Source organism: Struthio camelus, chromosome 6 (assembly GCF_040807025.1).
Source record: "Struthio camelus isolate bStrCam1 chromosome 6, bStrCam1.hap1, whole genome shotgun sequence".
In the NCBI taxonomy this organism is placed as follows: domain Eukaryota; kingdom Metazoa; phylum Chordata; class Aves; order Struthioniformes; family Struthionidae; genus Struthio; species Struthio camelus.
The window spans coordinates 23,959,760-23,982,788 of record NC_090947.1 but is presented as its reverse complement, the minus strand read 5'-3'; the positions used below and the strand labels follow the sequence as shown (position 1 = coordinate 23,982,788).

The following is a 23,029-nucleotide window of genomic DNA, read 5'->3' as shown; positions in this document are numbered from 1 at the left end:
ATGGAAATAATTGTTATTCCTCCCAAAACCAGATGTCCTCTTCTTTACTACTAACTAGATTGCTTAAATTCCCTTCAGAAAACACTTTGATTCTTTCTTTATTTTCCTGCTCTTTCTGAGTTGGGAGACAGATTTGTAAATGTACCACATTTCAAGGTCTTTTTTTATTCTTTTAAGTGATAACCAATATTGTATAAATGTATGCATTCATACAATATCCAGCTGCAAAGCTGGTTAATGCTATTCACCCAAAAAAACATTTAGTGATTTTTCTTATTTAAAAGAAAAAAGAAAACAGTTTTTCAAGTAGACTTCATCAACATACAGATTATTAGTCGATTCAAAATACAGCACTGCTCTTTCAGTAAGCTTCCAAATATCTTATACATGTACCTTATAGGACACATTTCCTCAGGTCTATTCGCCTATTTCATGGGGTTTGCTCATTCTGTCATAACAAAGAGTTGCTAAACTTCACAAGCTTCTGAATACAAGACATCAGATCAAATAATAACAAAGCCCAGCTCCTGCATCATATTTTAAAAAACTACTTTTGCAGTATTCTGACCACAACTAATCACCTGACTATTCAGCTGTATAGAGATGAGACACAAGCTATTTTAAAGATATGCAATTTCAGGGAAAATCAAAACTAAATCATACTCTATTAATATTCAAGCAAAGCAGTATTTATATATTAACTTTTTCCTAATATTAGTATAGTTTGAGAAAAATGTAAATGTATACTATTTTTCTTTTTTTTTTTTTTTTTGTCCTTGATGTGCTTTGCAAGTTAAAAGGATGATTTCATCCATTAGATGAAACAGGTCATTTAGCGTATTTTACAGCTGATTAGTTTGACTGTACAAACAGTGTGTTCAGAATGGTAAAATGCCAGTTGAGGTTACAGTACCTCTTGCACACCATTTCTTTCTGTTAAGCTGCTGACCAGAGGCTGACATACTGATGTTCCTGGAGACATGAAAATTGAAGGGGTAAAGGTTTTATTTGCTAAAGATTTGTGTTGGTGATTAATCATTAATGTGCAATTCAATTAAGCTTACAAAAATACCATGTGCAGGTCACAACTCCAAATGTAAAAAAAGGAGTTTCATCACTCTGTGTGTTTGTGTGTGTGTGTGTGTGTGCGCGCGCACGCGCACATGTGCAAAAAAGGGAGAAAATATAAAAGCAGTAAAGTAACATTAAGTATTTCATTGAGGTTCTATTCTACACTAAGTGGGTTTGAAAAAAGAAATTCATTCTATTTCATTTCATGATAAATATCTGTACAGTTATAGTCCTTCCTAGCCTGACTGTTGTAGAGAGAAGGTACATGAAAAAAACTTGCTGTGGTAATTTATCAGTCCTACAGCGGCCGAATACAAAGAGGTGCTGAAATCTCTAAAAATGGCTCTTCTTTCAAACAATAGAAAGAGTCCAAAATTCAAGAATGCACCTAGTGATTGGCCTCATAAGGCAAAAAGAACAGAACTTGGGAACAAAGTTAGGGAGAAAATCTAAAGCTTCTGCTGAACAGAGTACCAAAAGTTAAATTTTACATACTGAGAAGGGTACATTGTGGTACACCTGTGAGAGGAGAAGGCCCAGTTAAAGCTTAGGGATCCTATGCCATCAAGTATGTTAAGCATAATCAAATCTACATATTACCTAGTGCAGTATCCCAGGGATGGTTTTCTTTTACATCTGAAAAGTTAAAATCCTAATAAGGAAAAAAATCTCTCTGATACGGCTGACGCATTTTAGCAATTTTCAGCAAAACTGAGTCTCAACTGTTCTGTTTGAAAAGATTATTTACAAAACTGGTATTGTCTCTTTTTGGGGTGTGCAAAGACTTGCGGATGCAGTTCTTACAGAAATGTTAGCCCTCTGACTTTTCTCTTTAAAACTGTTGGAAGATTGTGAACTCTTTCCTTAAGAATAGCATCCCAGGTTCTAAGAAATTTACTATAGTAAAGCACTGAGATACAAAAGCTTATCGAACTAAGATTTTGATCGGATATGTCTGTACTACCTCAATATTCAAAGTCTTTTATAAACTAATAATAGTTTCCTGCTTCAAGGGCTGGCTTATTTAATGTGTGTAATAGCAAAGTTTTCACACTTACAGTGATACAACTTCAGGGACGTTACCTCAATAACTTTACACAGTTGTGTGTAGTAGTAAGCACTACTCTTATTTGACTTTATCTACAGCCGTCTGAATACACTGCAGTCTCCCCATACACTGAGAAGTGCATAAAACCTTGACACAAAAATTATGGAATAAGGATATGATAAAATAATACATTTATTAGATTTATTCAGCAGCATCATTTTCCAGTTGTCTTTTCTAATCAAAGTACATTACAGGGTAATTACAAATATTCTAATAGAAATAGTATGTATTTTGAGAACTCAGGTATAAAACAATCACATAGCAGAAGTCTCAATGATTATAAATTTAGAAATCTTTAAAATATATGAGTAGCTAGCCAGGAATGCTGAATAACATGTTCCTGCAGTGGTACTCAGACTCTCCTCGAATGGTTCATGTTGTGGAAACTACCTTGGCTAATTAATAGAAAAGCTAGTAACAGGTACAGTACATTCTGATAGAAGATTATGAAAATAACCAGATAACTACAAAGACTGCATTCAGTAGAAACTGTTTCCCTTTCTATTAATGTCCACCTCAGGAAATAAATAGTCAATAAAATTAAATTTTCACATTAAAAAACCTGAATCACTTCTTAAATGAACCAATATCTTCTGTATTTTGCTGTTTGGAAATAAGGTGTTATAGAAATCTAGCTACCTCATTTAACAGTATACATGACTTCCAGAGACTCCAGCCAAGAACAGAGCTATTCCATTAACGAGCAGGAGAAAATCTCATTAAATTAAGTATGAAATTACTCATGGCACTATAAGCTAAATATATCAGATCTTTTTAAGAGCACTATTAACGGAGTGTTTTAATTGGAGCCTAGAGAAAAAGTAAGTGTCTTACAGATTGAGAGGAAATTATTCTATCTCAGTCAGATAAAATACTGCAAGAACAATGTTTTGCACAGGTAACTATTCAGCCTAACTATTTTGCATTGACTTTTCTATCTTTTGTTTAATGCACGACAAGCAGAGACACCCATTTTTCCATACAGTAGTATACAAAATAGGTGGTAAAGACGCCCAGAGCACCAGTACAAGTTTTTGAAGGTGTTATTATAAATATATGCTCTAAAGATCCTGTAAATCAGTAACGTTCCTATATTTGCCTTGTTTTTTTTTAGTTTAAGCATTTATATAATGAATTTATCCCTAAAGATACAACCAGTTCCATACAGATTTCTACTAGCAATATCAACAAGATAATCTTTCAAAAATTTACAAATGTACAATATATTTATAATATTACTTTCAGACAGCTTCAGTGCAAAGATATACATATAGTACATCATGATAATTGTTCATAAAAATAGCAGTTGGCATTCGTCCAAAAAAAAAAAACAAAACAAAAAAAAACAAGGCATAGTTTCAACATACATCTCCAGCCACTGGCTGAAAAGTGTATATATTTTTATAAAGCATTTGAATGTGAACCTTCTTCTGTTATAAAAAATATATGTGCAAATGGATGTGTCTAATTTTCCCCTAAATCAGTTACCTAGTTATACAACAGAGTCCTCTTTAACAAGACTGGCGGTATCTTTAAATGTATCCTCTGTTGCTGTATAAGCTAATGGTTGGTCTCTCTTCAGAGTAATCTTAGGAGGCAGCGAAGGAGAAGGGGAAGGAACATTTTCTGTGTCCTGATGCTGTTCCTTTTCCATCTGAAACAATAATCATAAAATCCAAGTTTACCTTCTAATGTGCAAAATACCCAACCTTAACTTTTAGAAATGCTAATATCCAAATGTTTTGCTGAAGTGTACTGTCTACATTATTTTTGCAAATCAACACCTACAACAAAACTTAAATGCTAATTCCACCTCAGTATAGCTGAGAAAAGATATTACTGCAAACTTACTCTGCACACTGTGGCTTTCATTTTAACGCTTAATATGAGGAGTAACTTCATATGTCTAAATGCAAGTATATGAGTGTAGGTAACATTGGTACCACTTTGGTTTGTAAGCAGTTAAACTCATTAGTGTTGGGGAAATGAACCCTTAGCTTACTGGACTCTCTCTCTCTCTCTCTCTCTCTCACCTTTTTCAAGCACTAGAAACCTCAGTTTCCACAAGAGGCAGCTACTATTAGTCACATGACTGTGGGACCGGGGTTCCTAAGTCATTAGGCGCTTTGGAAATTTTTAACTTCAAGATGAGCCAAGTAATCCAACCTTTTTCAAGTGAGTAGAAGAACCCAAAAGCTTCATATCCAGCCATGGGAGAATTCTTCCAGCACACATACCACCAGCTGGCATACTGTCTTAAAAGAACCAGCTCATGGGTTTGGCTGGATGGAAAAAATAAGGCTAGAACAGAAGGAGGGCCGCAGCACATAGAGCTGTTAAATTTTGGTGCAGTGCTGAAGCAACGGCTGTGAGGCACTACTAAGACTCTTTACTCCCAGTTGCAGTACAAGAGCCTCTCACTCGCCCTGGGACCCTGAGCAATACCAGACTGCACCAGCAAGCTGAAAGCAACACCTGAGATCCCAGAGCAGAAGGGGCCACCGTGCTTGGGCTGGGAAAGCTGAGGTGGGCAATGCAGCATGGCTGCCTTAGGTGAGCATCTGCTGAGCGCCCCACGCTGCCTAGGACTTGGCAACTTTACTCATAAACCATCTCAGGCCCATCTTGACCTAGGCTGAAATTTCTGTACTGCTTCACTTAGCAGTGCAATCTACCCACCATCCTTATCCTTAGAAAGCAAGAACAAAGTCCAGCAGTACATTAGCTAAACAGTACAGGCTGAGAAAGAGTATGATACAATATGAAGCAATACCTCTGCATATATTGGGTTTTCAAAATTAGTGTTTTGTTTCAGTTTTCTCTTGAAGAAACCCCATTTTGATTCCTGAAATATAAAAATTATCACATCTTTACACATTTTTCTCACCACTTCCCTGCAAAATGACAGCACTGTTGTTGGAAGTGTTATCAATTTCACTTGCGTTGAATGCTCACTCAGTGATTTCAGATGGATGTGCTCATATTGCCATGTTGTATTTCTAATTAATTTAGTTTAGGCCTGCTGTAGGAACTCTGACAATCTTTAAAGTGAAAAGAAATCTGCACAGGGAAAAAGGTGAATTGTCTGTATTTTTTTTCTGCAGATGGGAGTATAAGGGTTGTTTATTTGAACTGCTTTAGAGACTCGTATATCCATTGCTCTAGGTTACCTCTTTAAACACTGTGCCATGCCATTCAAATGACCTCTTTAGATTATTGTCTCTTACTGTTTATAGTTTTTATTTACTTGTAAGAGCATCAAGACCTCACAAGAAATGAGGGCTCCATCATTCAAAGTATCCTCCCAAAAGAAAGTACATTTTAAGTAAGACAGAGGGTAAGAAGGGAAAGAAAATGGTCACAATGTGTCCAGGGTAACCCAATATACATCAACAGATGGGCTAAGTATGGGACCCAACTTTCCTCTCTGCTAGATAACCAGTTATGGTTATTTCATCTAAAGTAGCACTGCAAGGCTAGCCCAAAAGCCAATAAAAGTGACTGCATTTATTCATGGAAGTCTATTATTACACACACAGGTCAAAGAAGAAAAAACTGTGTTGAAAACAACACAAGAGAAATTACTGAGGGAGATGAAAGCACAATAACAGGTTGACGAGAGCTGACATTTCAAAGCTCATCAGAGGTGCTTTTCTAGCGGGAAATCCACGTGAAAATGCAGTCCTGCAAACAAGCCACTGTCAGCTCATTCAGATGGAATTAAAGATACAAAAATGTATCTTCCATGAATCACATGAATAATCTAGATGAGGCAATACTTTTATCTTAATTGTTAAAATATCCTGTAACAACATACAGAACGCCCAAAAAGGATCTGCTAGCAGTTCTAAGTACTGAAAAAATTACAACTAAAAGTGAAGAAAATGATGACAGTATACTGGGACTCAATGTCTTATTTGAATTTTCAGTACCAAAAAGAAATGGGTTTTCACTGTTTTAAACCAAAACGTAGCTTTTCTTGTTTTTTTTTTTTTTCATATTTTATGAAAAAATACACTCTGCCACTTCGATCAAGATACAAATCGTTAGTGTTACATGAATATTTGTTAAAAGTATCGTGTATCTTGAGTCAAAGTAAAGCCAATCATTCCACTGGGGAGCAATGATAATTTACAATTGTTACATTACAATTTTCGCACTTAATATCTGCCCTCAAAATGGAGCATCTTAAGCAGTGAAAGGAAACCTTCTGTTCCAGTCTAATTCTTCAGAATCTTTGGGTGAACCAGGCAGAAGACAGGTGTGAATCCCTAAAAATGCTCACAGCATGCTGTGTGCCATTCTGTGCTTGCTCTCCTTTTCTTCTCATCAAAACAATTTCTGACCAACTCCTACAAATCTTAAACATGGCCCAGTTAGTTGGGCTTGATGCAGATTATGGGCCAACTCCATAGCACTATTTAAAGAGAACTGAAGTTATATTGCAGCTTCCCTAATAATTCGGCTTTCCTGATCTGGAACACAAATAAACAAGGCAGCCCTAGAACATTTCAGATACATAGACCAATACAACAAATAATTAATCAACACTTTTCTGAAATGTTTGTAAGTACTTATCATATTACCTGAGGTGCATCTGTACTCTGAGGAGGTTCCTTTGGACTAGCAGATATTACAGAGGCATACATAGGATTTTCAAAATTTTCATTTTCCTCACTACCAGCTGCTGTTGCCTATAGGAGAAGGAAGGATCAATTGCAAAGAAGGAATGTAAGGTCATAAGGAAAAGGAAAGGCAAAAAACAAGCCCAAGTTTCTCTTACATATGTTGGCTGAATCACTGAAACGGTGCTTGCTCCACTGGCTCCGCTATCTCTAGTTGCGTACATTGGATTTTCAAATGTGATTGGCTGTTTCCCCGACTCCACCGCAAAGTTTTCATTCTATGAACAGAAAACACAATTATAATGCAGTAAACAACTCCATACTCCCAGGAATGGCTTTCCAGTCCAATTCTCCATTTCAGAGGACGTGTTCACTTTCACATAGACTTATGTCAAATCTAGCAAGCAATAAAGCAATAAACAAAACCCTCTGAATTCTTTCCCAGTGAACTGTTCCATTTTTTGTTCACAGTAGGAATGAATAGGGAGATTCTGTAGAACTAACACTACTTAAGTAGAACTAGCCTGTATCCAGACCTGATTGTTGTTAGCAATGGAAAAAATATACCACTTAGATTTCAGTATTTGTCAATATTACGCCAGAAAATGGAAAGTATCATAAAGTTTTTTATGCATGAAAAAGATCTGAGGTAACATACAATCCTAAGGCTATTTGCCAGTATTTACTGAAATGTTCATATGGTTGTCGCATTACAAAAGCTATTTAGTTTTAACAGTGAATGTTTCTTTGTCTAGAAAAGTGTTTTATATGTATATTATGGGCTTATCTTCTTCACTGGCCATTTTTTTTTCATATTAATTCATTGCCAGTTAAGTTGGTGTTTTATCTTTAACTTTGAAAGAATTGAGGGCATTTCCAGAATGGACTTTGCAGTCGATGCTCATCATTTTGACATATTTTGTGATCCGTTTCCTAGAAGTGAAGATCTTACGTGCATTATACTCATTGCGTTAAACAGGGAAATACTTTTTTTCTACAGAACGTGATAGGAAACACAAGGATGTGCTATTTCTCAGATCTGCATAACAAAACATGGATAAAGTGGAGCTATCTGATTTGCTTAAACTTGCTAAAATAACAAACTTGCCAAGTTTATAATCCATTGTGCAAAGTAGTTTATCCTGTGCCTAGGTGTGAAGTTTACCTCTGAAGTTGCTAACATACACAATCTGAATTTGAAAACTACACATTTCAGCTGTTCTACAGAACACAAACGCCATCTGAATTTCCTTGTTACAATACTTTTGCCTATTCGTTCCCTGTATATTCCCTGAATATGCTGAAATATTACAAGGGGGTAACTGACTCCACTTCTGCCACATAAATCTTGAGAAAGGAGAGTCATGTTATTCTGGAAAACAGTTTGCATTTGTCCTTGCTTTCAATCTACAAAAATCCATTTTGGAAAATAATCTATCAATGTTCACTACTTCTTCTAGAATACATTTATCATTTCACTGTCTTTCTTAGATAAAAGGCTTCCCTCTACCAGCTGAAAATGAAATTAAAAGAATAGAATTAAAAAATGTATTTCCGAATTAGGTCTTACCATCTGCATTGCTCTGTCTATAGCAGAATCAGCTCTAAAACCAGAGACTCCTATGTCCATACTCATATCTGCTCCAGATCGGAAAGTTACCCCATTGCCATTTTCAGTAGATTTTACAAGACTGCTTAAACTTCAAAAAAAAAAAAAAAAAGAACAGGTTATACAGACAGGGAGCTTATAAAACAATTTCTTTACATAGTTATTGCTTCGAATTTTTGCTGGGTCCAAACAAGCTAGCCCCAGAAGCAGTATTCCAACATTAGTTTAACAATCCTTCTAGTCTAAGTTGCCCCATTCAGCATGAGCTCACGTGCCCACGTAGACACCAAATGAACTCAATGAATTACAAATCTAATTACATTTTGGCTACTCTTATTTCAATTTTGTTTTATGGACAAATTCATTAATTCACTCAGAAGTCCAAATTCACTGAAACTTATGAAAAATGTGATTGCAATGGGATACAAATTTGTGAACGTTGTTCCAACAACACATAGACTTAAGGTGTTTATGCATGCAAATAATCAAGATACCTACACGGTACTGTTTTCATAATAAGCAAACGTTCAATTTACATATAGATTTATGGTAACAACTGCACATAAGGTTTGTATGAGAAATGTTGGAAATGGGCTGGGAGGAAGAGTGTCAGGTTAAAAATAATGGGAGCAGCGAGAGATAGGAGTGAGCAGCCAAACACAGGATCTTCTGCACAAAACTCTGAGCGTACAACAGGCAACTCCACATCCACTACAGAGTTAACCTTCAAGTTAATTTTGCCAGATTAGCCTAAATTGAAGGAAGACAGCAGCATTGAAATAATATTTCTGTTTCTATGTCCTCCCTGGAGCTGGCTTACGCCAAAACTCTTGTCTTCAGCTGGTGTGTTGTCTGCATGCTTTACCAGCTGGCCCCCTAGGAGCCAGCTGACACATTTTAAAAGAAGTGAATCTGAGCTGTGATTGTTGCATATGGATGAGACCCAAGTTAAGAGCAACACCTAAGCTATAACCTGAGTTAACTTTGCAGCAAAAGTAAACATATCAGTTAACAGTTTAAAGAGGGACTGAGCAATGGCAGCACTAAGGCATACTCATGGAAGAAGGTTAAAAATGTGAACCAAGCCACATAGACAAAAAATGGAAATCTGTTTCATGTTCACTACTCATGCCCCATACTGTTTTTAAACAGACAAATACAATGTTGCAGAAGAGCTCAGCCTTTCAATGTTAAAAAGATCTCTGATTCCTGACAAAGATTTAGAAAAAAATTAAAATATATTTAACTATAGTCTTTTGTATCCTTTTGAACTGAATCTCCAGCTCCAAATCAGGTAAAGTCTTCTATATTGTTTGTCATTTACAAGTTAATTTGAGATGCAGAACAGTTTGACAACGGTTCTTTGTTACAAGATATGGTTGGCTATAATATTGCATAGAATCAAAAATCCTCTAGAACTGCATCAACACTGCACTTCCTACATTCCAACAGAACAGGCACATGGCAAACAAACTGGACTTTTTCAGAAATATTTAGGCACAAATATAAATATTTACTGCACAGACATTACAGCTATGACAGCCTCTGAAACATACCTTGGTAGTTTGGGAAGAGCTGGTAAAAGGGAACCTGTTCGTCTGTAGTTAAAAAAGCCTCCAACTGCTAACACGCCAATTATTATGATTAGTATGACTGTCAGCAACACCGCTACTGCTGCTATCAAAGACATAAGAATAAGGAAACATTAAAGCAAGCAGAGCTGAGTGTAAAAAAGAGTCCAAAGAATTACAGGCTTGACCCTGAACAAGTATCATACTGAGCTATTACATATGTCTTAGTTCAAGATATCAACAGTAATATACACTTGAAGCTTACTTGTTGCAGGAGGCATTCCCCTTGACAATCCTATTTCACAGTAATTCCCAGTGTAGCCATAAGAACACCTGTAAATACAAGTAGAACAGCTGACTGACTGTTTTTTTTTATTAAGTCTAGGATCTCAGCTTTATTATTATATTCCATAACGTTTACCCAAATGCCATAAATTTTAACTCCCTGCTTAGTGATTATATGTTTCACTGACTGTAAAGATACATCTGCTATCTGCTTAGAATTAAAAGGGGACATAAAGTGCTGAGGTAGAAAAGTCACTGAAGTCAAAATATTTTGTTTCAGTGGAGCATCACTGGCACCTAGTGGCTGTTCCAAGCTACATTTATTGAGCGTTACCTCTCCATTGTTTTAATTTTATGGCATAGCTTTTACCAGAAACTTCACAGAGGTTTGCCTTTCTATTCTTCTCCAAATTGAGGCCTTCTACATTGCTTATTTGCTGATATTTTATGCTTATATGTGTTTTTCTATGATTGCTACAAATATGCTATTGCAAAGGTATAACATCTTCTGAAGCATTTTCAATAGATTTTAAAGAGTTATTTTTTCTGTGAAACTAATTCGGCACAATCGGACCCAGAACTTCGACCATATCAACGTATTGGCTTACTTGCATTTTGGAAGACCACTCTCATCTATATAACAAGTTCCTCCATACATGCACCTGCATGCTGGTGGCATTGTCGGAGGGGATTCAATGGCTGCAAAAATTGAAAGCCGTATGTGTGTTATTAAGCCATCTTTAGCAAAACACTACCGTATAGTATTTTGTTTATCTGTGCAAAACTTGCATAGGTAAAATCACAGGCAGTAGCTTTACTTTTAATAGCACGTATGTATGTTGCCATTATATTTATTTTTCCGCCAAAATAATTTACTTTAATCCAAGTAAAACCTGTTATTGCAAAGTAATGGGTTATTCAGTAAAAGTACGCAGGGGCAACTGAAAAGGTGTACTACTTCATCATCATAATTTTCTTTTGCCTATGCAGTCCCTCACCACCCCCTTCCGCCTTCAAAGCTCTCCATTCAGAATGCAGCAATACTTTTATCTTCTCTGCCCCAAACTCTTCTGTCCAGCCAGCTAGAAGTTATTCAGAGAGAGCCAACAAGCTGTGATGCATTTCTTTATGAAGAAAATCAGCGGATCGAAACGTGCATGCAAGAGGGACCTCTAAACTCTCAGACATCCTGACGGCAAGAATGACAGAAAAACCCATAGTCTTCAGAGTTTTTTGTCAGTACAGAGCCCAGGCTGGCTGACTGGCAAACACCAGGCAGCATCAAAGCCTGCTCATGATCACTTTGGCGTCTCACTGCACTCCGAGAGCTCTGAGGCTGCCCACGTGGCAGCGCCGCCTGAGCTGGCCCAAACGCACAGCTACAAAGGTTCTCATGTTATTCCAGTGCTGAATCTAGTGAAAAACAAATGAAATTTCCTGAACAAAAATGATACTAGCCTCCAGTGAGAGCTCAGGATATGCTGTCAGAAAAGCGTGGTTCACATAGGAAAAGCTCTGGATCTCACATTGACAATTTAGATCAAAATAGTCTTGTCATAAATATTTTTCAGCTAGTAGCAGAGGAAGTCAGTTTTTATAATATTCCTTACAGATAAAACTCCCTTCAACTAAATGGGATCCCAAAAAGGGAGAGGCAGGGGTCTTACAGCCCGTTTCTCATTGGCTGGAGTATGGGGAAATGACAAAATAAACTAAATGCATTTACAAAACTATGTTTGGTCAGTATAGCAGTTATGGCAGTCATATTCCACTGTTTAACACACAATTACAGAATTAAAGAACAAATAAAATGCCTAAAATCAAGTTCAAAATGGAAGTTCAAAAACTGAGACAAAATTGAGACAGTATTATATACACTATTTGCTATTTCTTCCAGTCCCTCAAGATAAATTGTTTTCCTTAAATTCTGGGCAGTTTATGTAGAGCAGTGTCAATGAAGAATAACAAATGCACTTTCCTCAGAGCAGCAAACAGCAAATAGCAAGAGCAATTGCACACTTCCATTGCCTATTACGTCATATTAGTAGCTCCTCTTTCTGCAGCTTACACCTTGTGGCAGTAAGAGTAAGCATCACCGATTATTAAGAAAATATGTCAGATGTAAAGCCATGTGGAAAATTATGAAATTGTCTCATTTGATGCAAAAAGAAGAGGAGAATTCAGAGAAAATTAACCATAGAAAAGATGCCAGACATAATGTCATTAAGTTTAACTTATTACAGATATGTTGCAAGGACAAGTGCAAAGACATCTGGCTACCACCCACATCACGGTAAGCCGAGCGTGCAGACTAATAGAAATCCTGCAGTAGTACACTCTCTCCTCTCAGGAAAAGCTGAGCAACTCCATTTTCTTGGAGCTTCTGGAAGCACTGTGGCAGCTCTGCTGCAATGCAACAGTCAAGCACTAAATTGCTTAAAAGGATTTCCAGTGTAAGATAATTATCCAGAAGTTATCTCTGTTCACACTGTGAGTTATTTAAGCTTTTTGCAAGTTTACACAGTATTCTATTATACTGATCGCACAATACCTTGTACATAATTGCAAATACACATCACATTTTGTTAAACCATAATTTGTCAGAAGTTCTGAAATGAGCACATTTGGAAAATGAAAATGAAATATTTTGGGATTTCAAAAACAAACAAACAAAAAAATTAGAAACTTGACCAATTTCCCAGCTGGGTCTGGACTGGTAGAACTGGTATCTCTATATCCAGTTTAAGAACGAGACAAAAAGACGTTAAATAAGGTGCACTAGATGACCACAAATCAGTGACAGCTCAGAATAAAAGCCAGTTGTCCCAACTTATCGACCTTTACTATATCAGCCAGCTCATACCTCCATATTTCTAATTCAGTAAAGCATTTGCATTCCTAAAGAAAAGGTTCCTTTGCTTTCATTTCCAGCTTGACAAATTATTCACCTGCATCACACTCTGTGCTGCTGCCTTCTACGAATCGTGTCCCTTGAGGACAAGCGCAGGTATATCCCCCTGGTCTCAGCAAGCAGAGATGGCTGCAGACATCTTTACAAGGATTAGGCACTGAAATAAAATGTGATAAAGGCAGCTGAAGAAGCAATGCAGCATATTCCTGAGATACGGCAGGGGGATTTCATAATCAGTAACGTACCTCATCAGTATCACACACCAAAAATCTAAACAAATTTAGATCCATTTTTAAAACAACTGATTTCCAAACAGTGTATTTACATCAAAGCTTTTTGTCTGCCCTTTCTTACATTCTTCCTAAGGGAGAGACCACGGCTGTTGGGAGCCAGAGGAGCACAAGGAGGTGAAGAAACAGAACATTCCCAAGCACCACGGAGCTTCCTGACTCCCAAAGCTACGTCACCTCTATGGAGGGGTATGCTGGAACAGTTTGTGTTCCTCTGGACATCCCACTGTCCTTACTGCAGATATGTTCTAGCTGAAATGGTTTCCTCAGAGGCAGTATTAAATGGCCAGCATTTTGTATGTTACCAGTATAGATGCCCATTGTGCCACTTAGCCATAACTTAGTACTAAGAGACTGTAAAGAGAGGTGTGGGGTATTCCGCTTTTGAATTAGTTTTGGGTATGTAGAAAAATACTTGCCAGCCTATTCCATTTTTATACTTTGAAAAATACATACCGCCACATGCTGAGAGACGTACTACCAGGAGATTGCTAGGCTCTTTGAAGACATCATTACCAACTTTGATCAGATAGGAAGGAATGGCTCATCTCGGATGCTGATTACCTACCTGACTGATTGTATCTGTGTTGGTGATAGATGCGCACTTGAGTGAGCCAGGGATTTACAGTCAGCACTTTTACTTTTTCTCCACTTCCAAATTTATCTTTCTTCCAGACTTCTCCTCGTTCTTTAGCTATCCAGTATAAATGGCCTTCAAAGACATCAAGGCTGTACGGACTGCCTACTTCTCAAAGGAACCAAACAATAGACTATCAGCAAGCAAATCTCTAGCAGGGCAGGTGATTCCTCATCAGCCAAGTATTTCATCTAATGGGTTCATTTTAAGACATTTGTAGCATTATATATAGCATCACATGACTGACCACTTCATGCCACTGTACCTGCAGACTGCTTAATGATATAAATAAAAGGGCAAGAATCCAACTTGCCACACTGTCCCCAAAGCGGTCATGTTAAATCACCCTCAGTGAATCTAGTTCCAAGGCATTGTGAGCCCCACACCTGGTGTGCCATTCACCCCAGTATAAAGAAGCAGAAAACACTACTAAGGCTTGCTTTTTTAAAAAAAGCTGCCTTAATGAGAGCTGAGTTCTTGAAAAATCAAGCTCCAGTTGTGAAAGCTGAGTGCTTATTAGCATACATCTTGGTTACTATAATAGGATAGTAAGTTCTTACCTCCGTGTAATACTACGGTTCTGTCTGTCCCATCAGGTCTCATGGATTCAATAATATTTTCTTTAGAATCACTCCAATAGATCCTGTCATTGTTCAAATAATCAATAGAAAGACCTGTTGGCCAGCCAAGGTCTTCAGAGACCAGAGTTTGTCTTTGCTGTCCGTCCATCCAGGCACGTTCAATCTTTGGCTGCCTTCCCCAGTCAGTCCAATACATGAACCTGAAAAAATAAAACCAGAATTTAACATGGTTCAGAATTCGCTCGCCAGGATCATCTTCTAGAGTTTCATGGAACAGGTCAGTTGTGAAGCAAAAAGCTGTTCAACAGCTTCTGGTTTGCAAGTGAGATCAGGGAACTTGCACAGAGTTCACTGAACAAACATGTTTCAATAATATAAGATAAATACCAAAGAACTTTTTTTTTTTTTTTTTTTTTTTATCTTTTGTCCTGACTTTGGAGAGAGAGTAGTTTCAATGGCAGTTTTCTCAGTGGAAGAAAAGTGACTGTGAGCATTTTGAGCATCCACTAGTTAATAAATTTGCAGAGTTAAGGAGCTGCGTTAAGGACTTAAGGGGATCTGCGTGGCTATACTCCAGCTGAGAGAAGCACACATCATAATATCCTGTGATTGGTCATCTAATGCAAGATGGAGCAAGCACAGCTGTTGAATGTGCCAATGCATTTACACTGCTTTCCACTCAAGAAGGATATCTTTATTTCTTGGAGATGAAAGCATTTCTTGGATGGAGATTCCCATCGATTTCTTTATTTCAGTAGTAATAGAGAAATGCGGTGGACAAAGCATTATAAAAAGGAGATCTTTATTTGGCCTCCCTGGCGTTGTCAGCAACACAAGCACCATCTGAGATCTAACCCTAAAATGTCTTTTCATGTATACAAATTTCCTCACATTAGCAAAAAGACAAATGTCTCATTGATGATACTAGAAATTTCCATCAGTTTAACCAGGAAATCACTGCCTTAGTCACAACTGTAAACTTTACTGGAACAGGGTTTTTTTGGCATTGAACAATACTGAAAACAATTCTAGGAAGTCCTGTAATACTTGCCCAAGTTTTGGATTGACAGCAATAGCTGCTGGTTGATCCAGTAGAGAAGAGATAAGCCATTTTCTGTACCGTCCATCTAACTTTGCCACTTCTATACGATTGGTCCCTGCATCAGTCCAATAAAGATGCCTAAAGTACATAAAACATAAAATATTCCAAAAGTAATTATCTTATACCTGGGAGAGGAATAAGAAAATCTTTTTAAGAAGAAAAGCTACATCAAAACCTTTGCAGCAAGGTAACAGCAAATAACATTAATACAAAGAAACTACACTGATTACATCTGAGCATTTTAAATCTGGAACATCCACACTGTGGCAGGAACATCCAAATCCTAAATGTGAGTTCAGGAAATGTAATCCATAGGCTCACTAGCTTTTGCCTCTGCCAAAGCTTCTATAGCTGCCCCTGCTCCCTGTCAAATCATCTTGATTAAAGCGCTACTGAGAACTTTTGTTGTTACTTTTAAGCACCAGAGATGGCTAATAAGCATCTTTATAGATCCAGTTTTCCAGGAGACAAAACCACGTTCAAAAACTTAATTACCATGGAATTCATGTGGCATTTCTGAGCGTATCCAGCTTGTTAGTCTATAGCTCCTCTCCGGACTTTTGTCTTCTGATAGAAATGTTAATGAATAAACAATTACTACATCAGATGCAATTGTTTTTAGTCCTTACAAGTATGGCACTCTTCTTTGGATTTAGCTTAGCTTTACCATCAAGCCTGTATTACTTTTTCATCTTAGATAATAAACATGGTAGGGCTCAATAGTCACACAGTATCTTCTGTTGAAATAAGTTACTTCATAATTGCCTTGGGAATGTGAGGAAATACTGCAATTCCTATTTTGCAGATGGTCAGAAGGACTAAGCGTCTCAAAGCACGTATCAGCCTTTTTAGAATGTGCTCTATATAAACATGCTGGTTTTTTTAAAAAACCTCTCAGCATTATTCTAGAACCAGCATAGCACTATGTTTGCAGTGCTGGAAATGCTAGCCTGACCAGGATGCTGGTATATCCCTCTATCCTTGCTCATGACCATATATGCATTTGTGAAAAGTAATTCAGCCATTCCCTACTGGCCTGAGACCATCTGGGTTTCTGGGTGGCCTGCAGTTCACAAAGCAAACAGAAAAACAACCTGAAGGTTTCAGGTTAGTCCAGACCTTAATACATCTATCTCCTTCTATTAAAAAATTGTTGGAAGGAAAGATACAATTTTCCCCTCCTTCAGCAAGACTGGCTTCATCCTGCTCCAGATGACATACTGCGTGAGCAACTCCCTAGCTGTTTCATAGCTAGCTATTTCATCACCTAACACAAAGAGCCTAAATAATGAAAGCTACAGATCAGGCCCCAAACTGGAAACATAAGTCTTTTTCCAACCTTTGTCTACTCATGCAATAGCTTACTGAAGCATTAGAAGAAATCTCTGTTGCTATAAACGCAAGTCCAGATCTTGTGCACCTCCTGATCATGTTCTGAGTGAGGACATGAACTGTAAACAGTTTCAGCCACGTTAGTTGATAACCACTTGATAGTGGGGAAGCAGATGGCTAAATTCCTCCAAATTCCTCCCTTTAATTTTCAGTTTATTAGAAAACTCATGCTTTACTATGATCTCCACAGCCACCTTCTTCACCTTATTGACTATATCACCAGGAACATTGTTTTTTAAAAAAAAAAAAAAAAAAGTCAAAAGCCTTCAAAAGATTGACTCATCCCTATAACCTCAGCCTATTCAGCTTCAAACAGAACCCTGAGTACATTTCATAGTGTCTATCTACAAACACCAGGGCCCCTGGTTAATTTGGTTTTAGACAAAATAAACTTCAACTATGTCTGTTCGCCACATCCTTTAACAGTTATATCTCAAAGTGACCTCATGATTTTCAGGACTAAGTAAAAAATCTCCATGATATAGTCTAAAAAGAGCCATAGCAACAGGAAGGATAAGAGGAAATGCTCTTTTTCAGAAACAACCACAGAAATGTTATTTTTTGAGTAAATACATTTATTCATCAGACTTCTGAGCTGCTTCTGCTTTGGGAACAGCTCACATAGCAAAGATAAAAGACAAACTCAGTTATGGATTAGGGAGGTCTCTTCCACAACAGAGGAAGCTCCTTCTCTGATGGCTTACCTGAGTCCTAGAAGTTGTATCCACCTGACATGGAGTCCAGTGTACTATCACCTCAGTGGTGCCCAACTGACCTGCTAGTTTTGTGGTCGTGCAAGTTTCCTCAGAGAATACGTGATGCAGTCAGCAACATGCATTTGACTTAGTTGCCTACTAACTGGGCAAACAAAAGCAACTTACTACATTCTTCTCAACTACTTTGAGACCAGATGTTTCCAGACACAGACAGTTCATAAGGAAGGAAAAAGTAGATTTTGCATTGTCTGATCCGACCCTTGACACACTCAGTGCACAACATTTTTCTAGCCTTTCAGCGCACTTACCTTCCAACCCAGTCAACTGCTAACCCATCAGGATTAACTATGTATCTGAGATTCAGGTCAACTTCCTTTGTAGGATTGTTTCTACTGCTGTCAAATGTGGGCAGATAAGCACGTTTGATGGATCCAAAGTCAGAGCCCTGTCCCAGAATGCTGAAGTACACAATACCTTCAAAAAAAGTACATAGATAATTTTTCAAGTCTAGTTATTCCATATTTTTTGAAAATTCTAATTTTTCTGAGGTTCTTATGTCAAGATACCAGATACCTTCTTTCTGCTCTTAAAAATCTGGAGTTGCCTATTCAATGAAGTTACATCACATGAATGCTCAAATTCTTAAGCTATTGAATTCTTAAGCCATCAATATCATGGGTAAGACACACATCTACAATCACATTGACCTAGATTATCAAAAACTGTATACCACATTTTTAAAGAGTAGAGAGTCTTGGTTTTGAACCTTTTTTTTTTTTTTTTTTTTTTTTTAAATAGGATCTTGTGACTGGTTTAGACTGTCGTGACCCCGAGGAGCAAGTGTGGTGGGCCCAGCACAGTAGCTCTGTGAAAAAGACGAAGGCTGGAAAGCCAATAAAGAAGCAACGATATAAGATAGTCTAAGTATCTACTTAGAATCTGACATTCCCTTTTAGTATAAGGATTAGTTCTTGCAGGACCTGAACGAGGTTTGGGAACTGTCAGAGGCAGGAGAGAAGAAAAGGGTTCATTTGTAGCAATCTTCTACTCTCTACTGCAACCCTCTACTGTTGCTTAATCCCAAAGAGGCACAACTCCACAGCTGAAGTCATATCAAAATAAAAGGGAAAACAGAATAAAAAACTAGCTGCACTAAACTTAACATCACATACATTAAAAGGAGCCACACTGATGTGAAGGAATGAGTAGAAGGGAGGAGCACATTCAACCAAGATCGGGCCACTTAATCTAGTTTGATTTTGATTTCCAGTGTAAACTAAAAACCTAACCAGCAGAAATGAGTCTTTTTAAAATAACCATTGCATAGTTGAGCATTTATGCACCATGCATACTCACTCAGGCCTATCCCTTCAGGGTCCCAATCATAATCTATAGCTTGGATGCGTTCCTGGTTATCGATATAGTCAGAGTACTGCGCTGATGAGATATTGTATCTTCGAATCCGCACGTTATCTGGCAGCAGTAATAACGGAGGATTACCTGAAAGATGATCATAAATTTTACTTCTGTGTTTACCTCATTTAAAAAAAATGGAAAGTCATTTACAGTCAAAACTAACCCGAGGTTTTCACAAGTTCTATTTGAACAAAAGGCAGAAGGGAAAGAGGGCCACTTCTATACTTTCAAGCTATGAGAACTTCGTGGATTTGCAAAATTAATGAAAAACTCTGGAAACGCTCAACACTGAGCATAGCATTATCTTCCTCGCCATGGATTATGCACAGTAGTAATCTCTAAGGAATAATTCATATCATAATGTTGGCAACTTGGTACCTCACAATTTGAAAATAGAAAGCAGCTATATATTATGCAGCTCAGCCAAAGTTGCTCTCCGCTTTGGGGAACACAACATGGAAAGCAACTTTGGCAACAATGAATAATTTGCCAGTTACTTGAGCTGGGAGCTCTCTCAGCTCTTTTACCTGAAAGGCTATAAATCCACATGTCTCCATATTCAGATGGAGGTTCTCCCATCTGGCCACAGATTAAGTTTGAGTTAGCTTCAGTGCTCTAATAACCTAACTATAGAGAGTCTCAGTCCCACCTGGCTTACTGTGCTGATGAAAAAATGTAATTCTATAGCCCTTTTGTAAAGGATAGAGTCCAGCTGAGAGTCAAGGACTTGGATCCTAGGGCTTTCCTCCAGGAAAAAAGTCCTCCTACATTAATCACACCTTCACAGAGCCAATAAGAAATGACCCAGTGATTAAGGCGCTCACTTGGGAAAGGAAAATCTCGTTTACCAGTTCCTTTTCTAGCTAATAATCCTTAATTTCCTATGAAGTATTGGCTTGAACACAGACCCCCTTCCCACAAAGCCATGGACAACTACTGGACAACACAAGCGACTCTTCTCTAACAAACATACACTTCAACGTAGAAATTGGCAACGTTCCCAGAACAACAGTATAGATGCTGGTTGTTAGGAGACTCTCCTGGGGGATGGGCTATTAATTACATACCTATACAGAAAAGAACTGAACCCAGACATTTCTTCTAGTATGAGTCACAAGGTACTGGCTATGGGGAAAAAAGGTGCATACCTCTTCTCCACACCATGTTTTATGGGACCTGAAATCCCATGTGTGTTCTGAAAACACCTACAGGTCAGGCCTGCAGCAGAAATAGGTAAAGGGAGCCCTCATTTATGAGTGCTGTAAGCGTGTACAATGAAGAGTGACACAGTTCTAGGCATACACAGGGCTCCAGACACAAGGAATTTCATGATACTATCAGCTACAATCATGTTGTCTTCTACCACTTAACCTCAAACACTGTAGGCGTTTAGGCGTTTCCAGAATTAAGCCTATACAGAGGGGTTTTAAGGAACTAGATTTCTGACAAGGGCACATAAAGAGTCAGCCAGGCAGAACTTTGGTGCAAATGTGCTTTCGCACTTTTAATCTCATGCTCAGCACTGTATATTTGCTGAATTAGGCCTCTCGACCAGAAATCCAGAGACCTGGTTTTCTTGTAACATTTCTCAACTTCCAAACATTTTTTAGTTTTTAAAACTTCTGCAGGAGGCAGTTTTGGTCACAGGCACTCTATTCTGATGATTCTACTACTTGACTAGATACACTACGTTGCTATCATGAATCTCTTAAAACTGTTAAAGTGCAAGTACTTTTCTACAAATAATACTGTGTCAATCTTTATATAATACTGCTGCATCATTACTTTTTTCCTATTTTCTTCAGCTCTTTATTAGTACTATTTTCTGAACCAATTCTCTTATCTATTCAGTGACTGTCACATACGGCAGTCACTGCACTGAATATGATGAAAAGCTAACGATTGAAGCTAAGCATGGGCCAAAGTCCTTCCGCTTGTGTACCTCATTCCTTGAACAACGAATGGCAATCTGTCATCAAAGTGCCTTTGATTTGTACCAGTTTAATGCAAGTTTCTTCAGATGCATTACTTTGGAGACAAAATCTAAAACCTCAGGAACAGGCGCTAACAGGCACTACTAATTTCCTTCTGCTGACAACTACAGGATAAGCAGTCTTTTGTCTGCAGAAAATTTCAGGGGAGAGGAAGGCAGGCACCCAAACCACTTTCAAGGTATTATTTTTAAGGCCTGCAATTGGGAGCAGAAATGGAGCTCTTCTATTCCTGATTGTGGAATAGGCAGAATACAAAGATAATCTTATGCCAAAGAATAAAGACTTCTTTCCCCATTATTCCCTTGTTAAAAAAAAGGGGATTACATTCATTAAGTTGCTATACTCTACTTGCTCTTTACAGGCACCAATCAACCTTGCTGTCAAGTTAACATACCGTTGGCTGCACACTGTTTCCCTTGTTGATCACCCACAGACCTGAAGCCATCTGCACAGAAACATTCGTAGCTTCCTTTGGAATTCTGGCAGTCCTGGGTGCATGTTCCAAAGATCTCACATTCATTGATATCTATGCATAAATGGAGAAAAGATACTTAGAGTTTAATCTTCCACGTGCTAGTCACCTTTGCTCCATGAAGTAGTAGGCTTCTCTCTTCCTAACATAATTAAAGGATCAATAATCTAGTAAATTAGACTAAGTCTTAACTACAGATTGCTATTAACTGCATAGCTCCTGTTTATTAGATTGCTTTTCAGAGACATATTTTCCATCATGCGTTTTTGGGTTAAATCAACAAGGAAAGATAAAAGATGTATGAGTACAAAGAGATGCAAGAGAAAACTCATCTTAAAATGTTGAAGCAAAAGTACCTATTCTCTCAGAAACAAAGAAAATCTCTCAGAAACAAAGAAATTTTCAGCAGGAAAGAAAGCGAGGGGTGGCCTTGAAATGTGGTTAATAAAACTACACAAACTGTCCACAAGAGCTGGGAGCAACAGACCTGTTCCCAGAAGTGGGAAGCGCTCTCATTGAAATATACTGAAATGGCACCTGTGAAGATACTGTACTGCATTACTACCAACCCTGACCTTCGGATAAACTCCTCACCATATTTTACCCGCACATACTCAAGGTTAAAACATGGCAAAACAAACCTTTATTGAAGAGCTGTTCTGAAATAGAACGAAACAAGAGTATAAACTTCAGTAAGTTTCCTTTCAATTAGAAAACAAAAAAGCAAAATTCTATCCTCCAGGCTGCAAAGACATGACTAAACATATGTAGGAGAGCAACAGTGTCTACAGATAGCCATCAAAAGCCTAAAACAACTCTGAACTTGGGAGCCAGTTCTTTGGTGAATGAGGCCTACATGTTAGAAAACATTATCCAGAAGCAAAACACATCAGAAAACATCTGGTGAATGTATAAAAATCCTGTTTTAATGCAAGAACGAGTAGTTAGATTAAAATGATGAAGTGACAGGTCACTGAACGTTTAACAGTGAGAAGACGTTTAGAAGATTGAAAATACCATCACAGGAGTTTCGGTTAAGTTCATTGGCTTTGTACCCTGGCCTACAGGAACAGATAAAGCCTCCTTCATTCAAGTTGGTACAGTTCTGTTCGCAAATATTTTCTGCACAAGTTCGTTCTGTTCCAGGATCTGAAAAAAATGTAAATTAGACAATTATAACCAAAAAATGAAATCGTAGGGGGGACATAACTTTGCTCGTATTGTCTATTTGAAAATCACTTTCAAGGAT

The 23,029-nt window shown here is 37.8% G+C and overlaps 1 protein-coding gene across 1 annotated transcript in view; it reads right to left on the bottom strand.

The window, feature by feature from the left end:
- Nucleotides 1-2,294: 2,294 nt before the first annotated feature.
- The window catches only part of LRP2 (LDL receptor related protein 2), a 138,322-nt gene continuing 117,587 nt past the window's right edge, over nucleotides 2,295-23,029 (bottom strand). The window contains exons 72-87 of the mRNA XM_068948677.1: nucleotides 22,798-22,929; nucleotides 21,703-21,834; nucleotides 19,255-19,398; nucleotides 18,207-18,372; nucleotides 15,740-15,868; nucleotides 14,668-14,888; nucleotides 14,039-14,215; nucleotides 13,218-13,337; nucleotides 10,878-10,968; nucleotides 10,250-10,317; nucleotides 9,970-10,090; nucleotides 8,375-8,504; nucleotides 6,963-7,082; nucleotides 6,766-6,873; nucleotides 4,953-5,024; nucleotides 2,295-3,833 (exon numbers count right to left, since the gene is read on the bottom strand). Coding sequence (XP_068804778.1) covers nucleotides 3,672-3,833; nucleotides 4,953-5,024; nucleotides 6,766-6,873; nucleotides 6,963-7,082; nucleotides 8,375-8,504; nucleotides 9,970-10,090; nucleotides 10,250-10,317; nucleotides 10,878-10,968; nucleotides 13,218-13,337; nucleotides 14,039-14,215; nucleotides 14,668-14,888; nucleotides 15,740-15,868; nucleotides 18,207-18,372; nucleotides 19,255-19,398; nucleotides 21,703-21,834; nucleotides 22,798-22,929 — 2,093 coding nt within the window. The 3' untranslated portion in view covers nucleotides 2,295-3,671. The remainder of the gene's footprint in view (nucleotides 3,834-4,952; nucleotides 5,025-6,765; nucleotides 6,874-6,962; nucleotides 7,083-8,374; nucleotides 8,505-9,969; nucleotides 10,091-10,249; nucleotides 10,318-10,877; nucleotides 10,969-13,217; nucleotides 13,338-14,038; nucleotides 14,216-14,667; nucleotides 14,889-15,739; nucleotides 15,869-18,206; nucleotides 18,373-19,254; nucleotides 19,399-21,702; nucleotides 21,835-22,797; nucleotides 22,930-23,029) is intronic.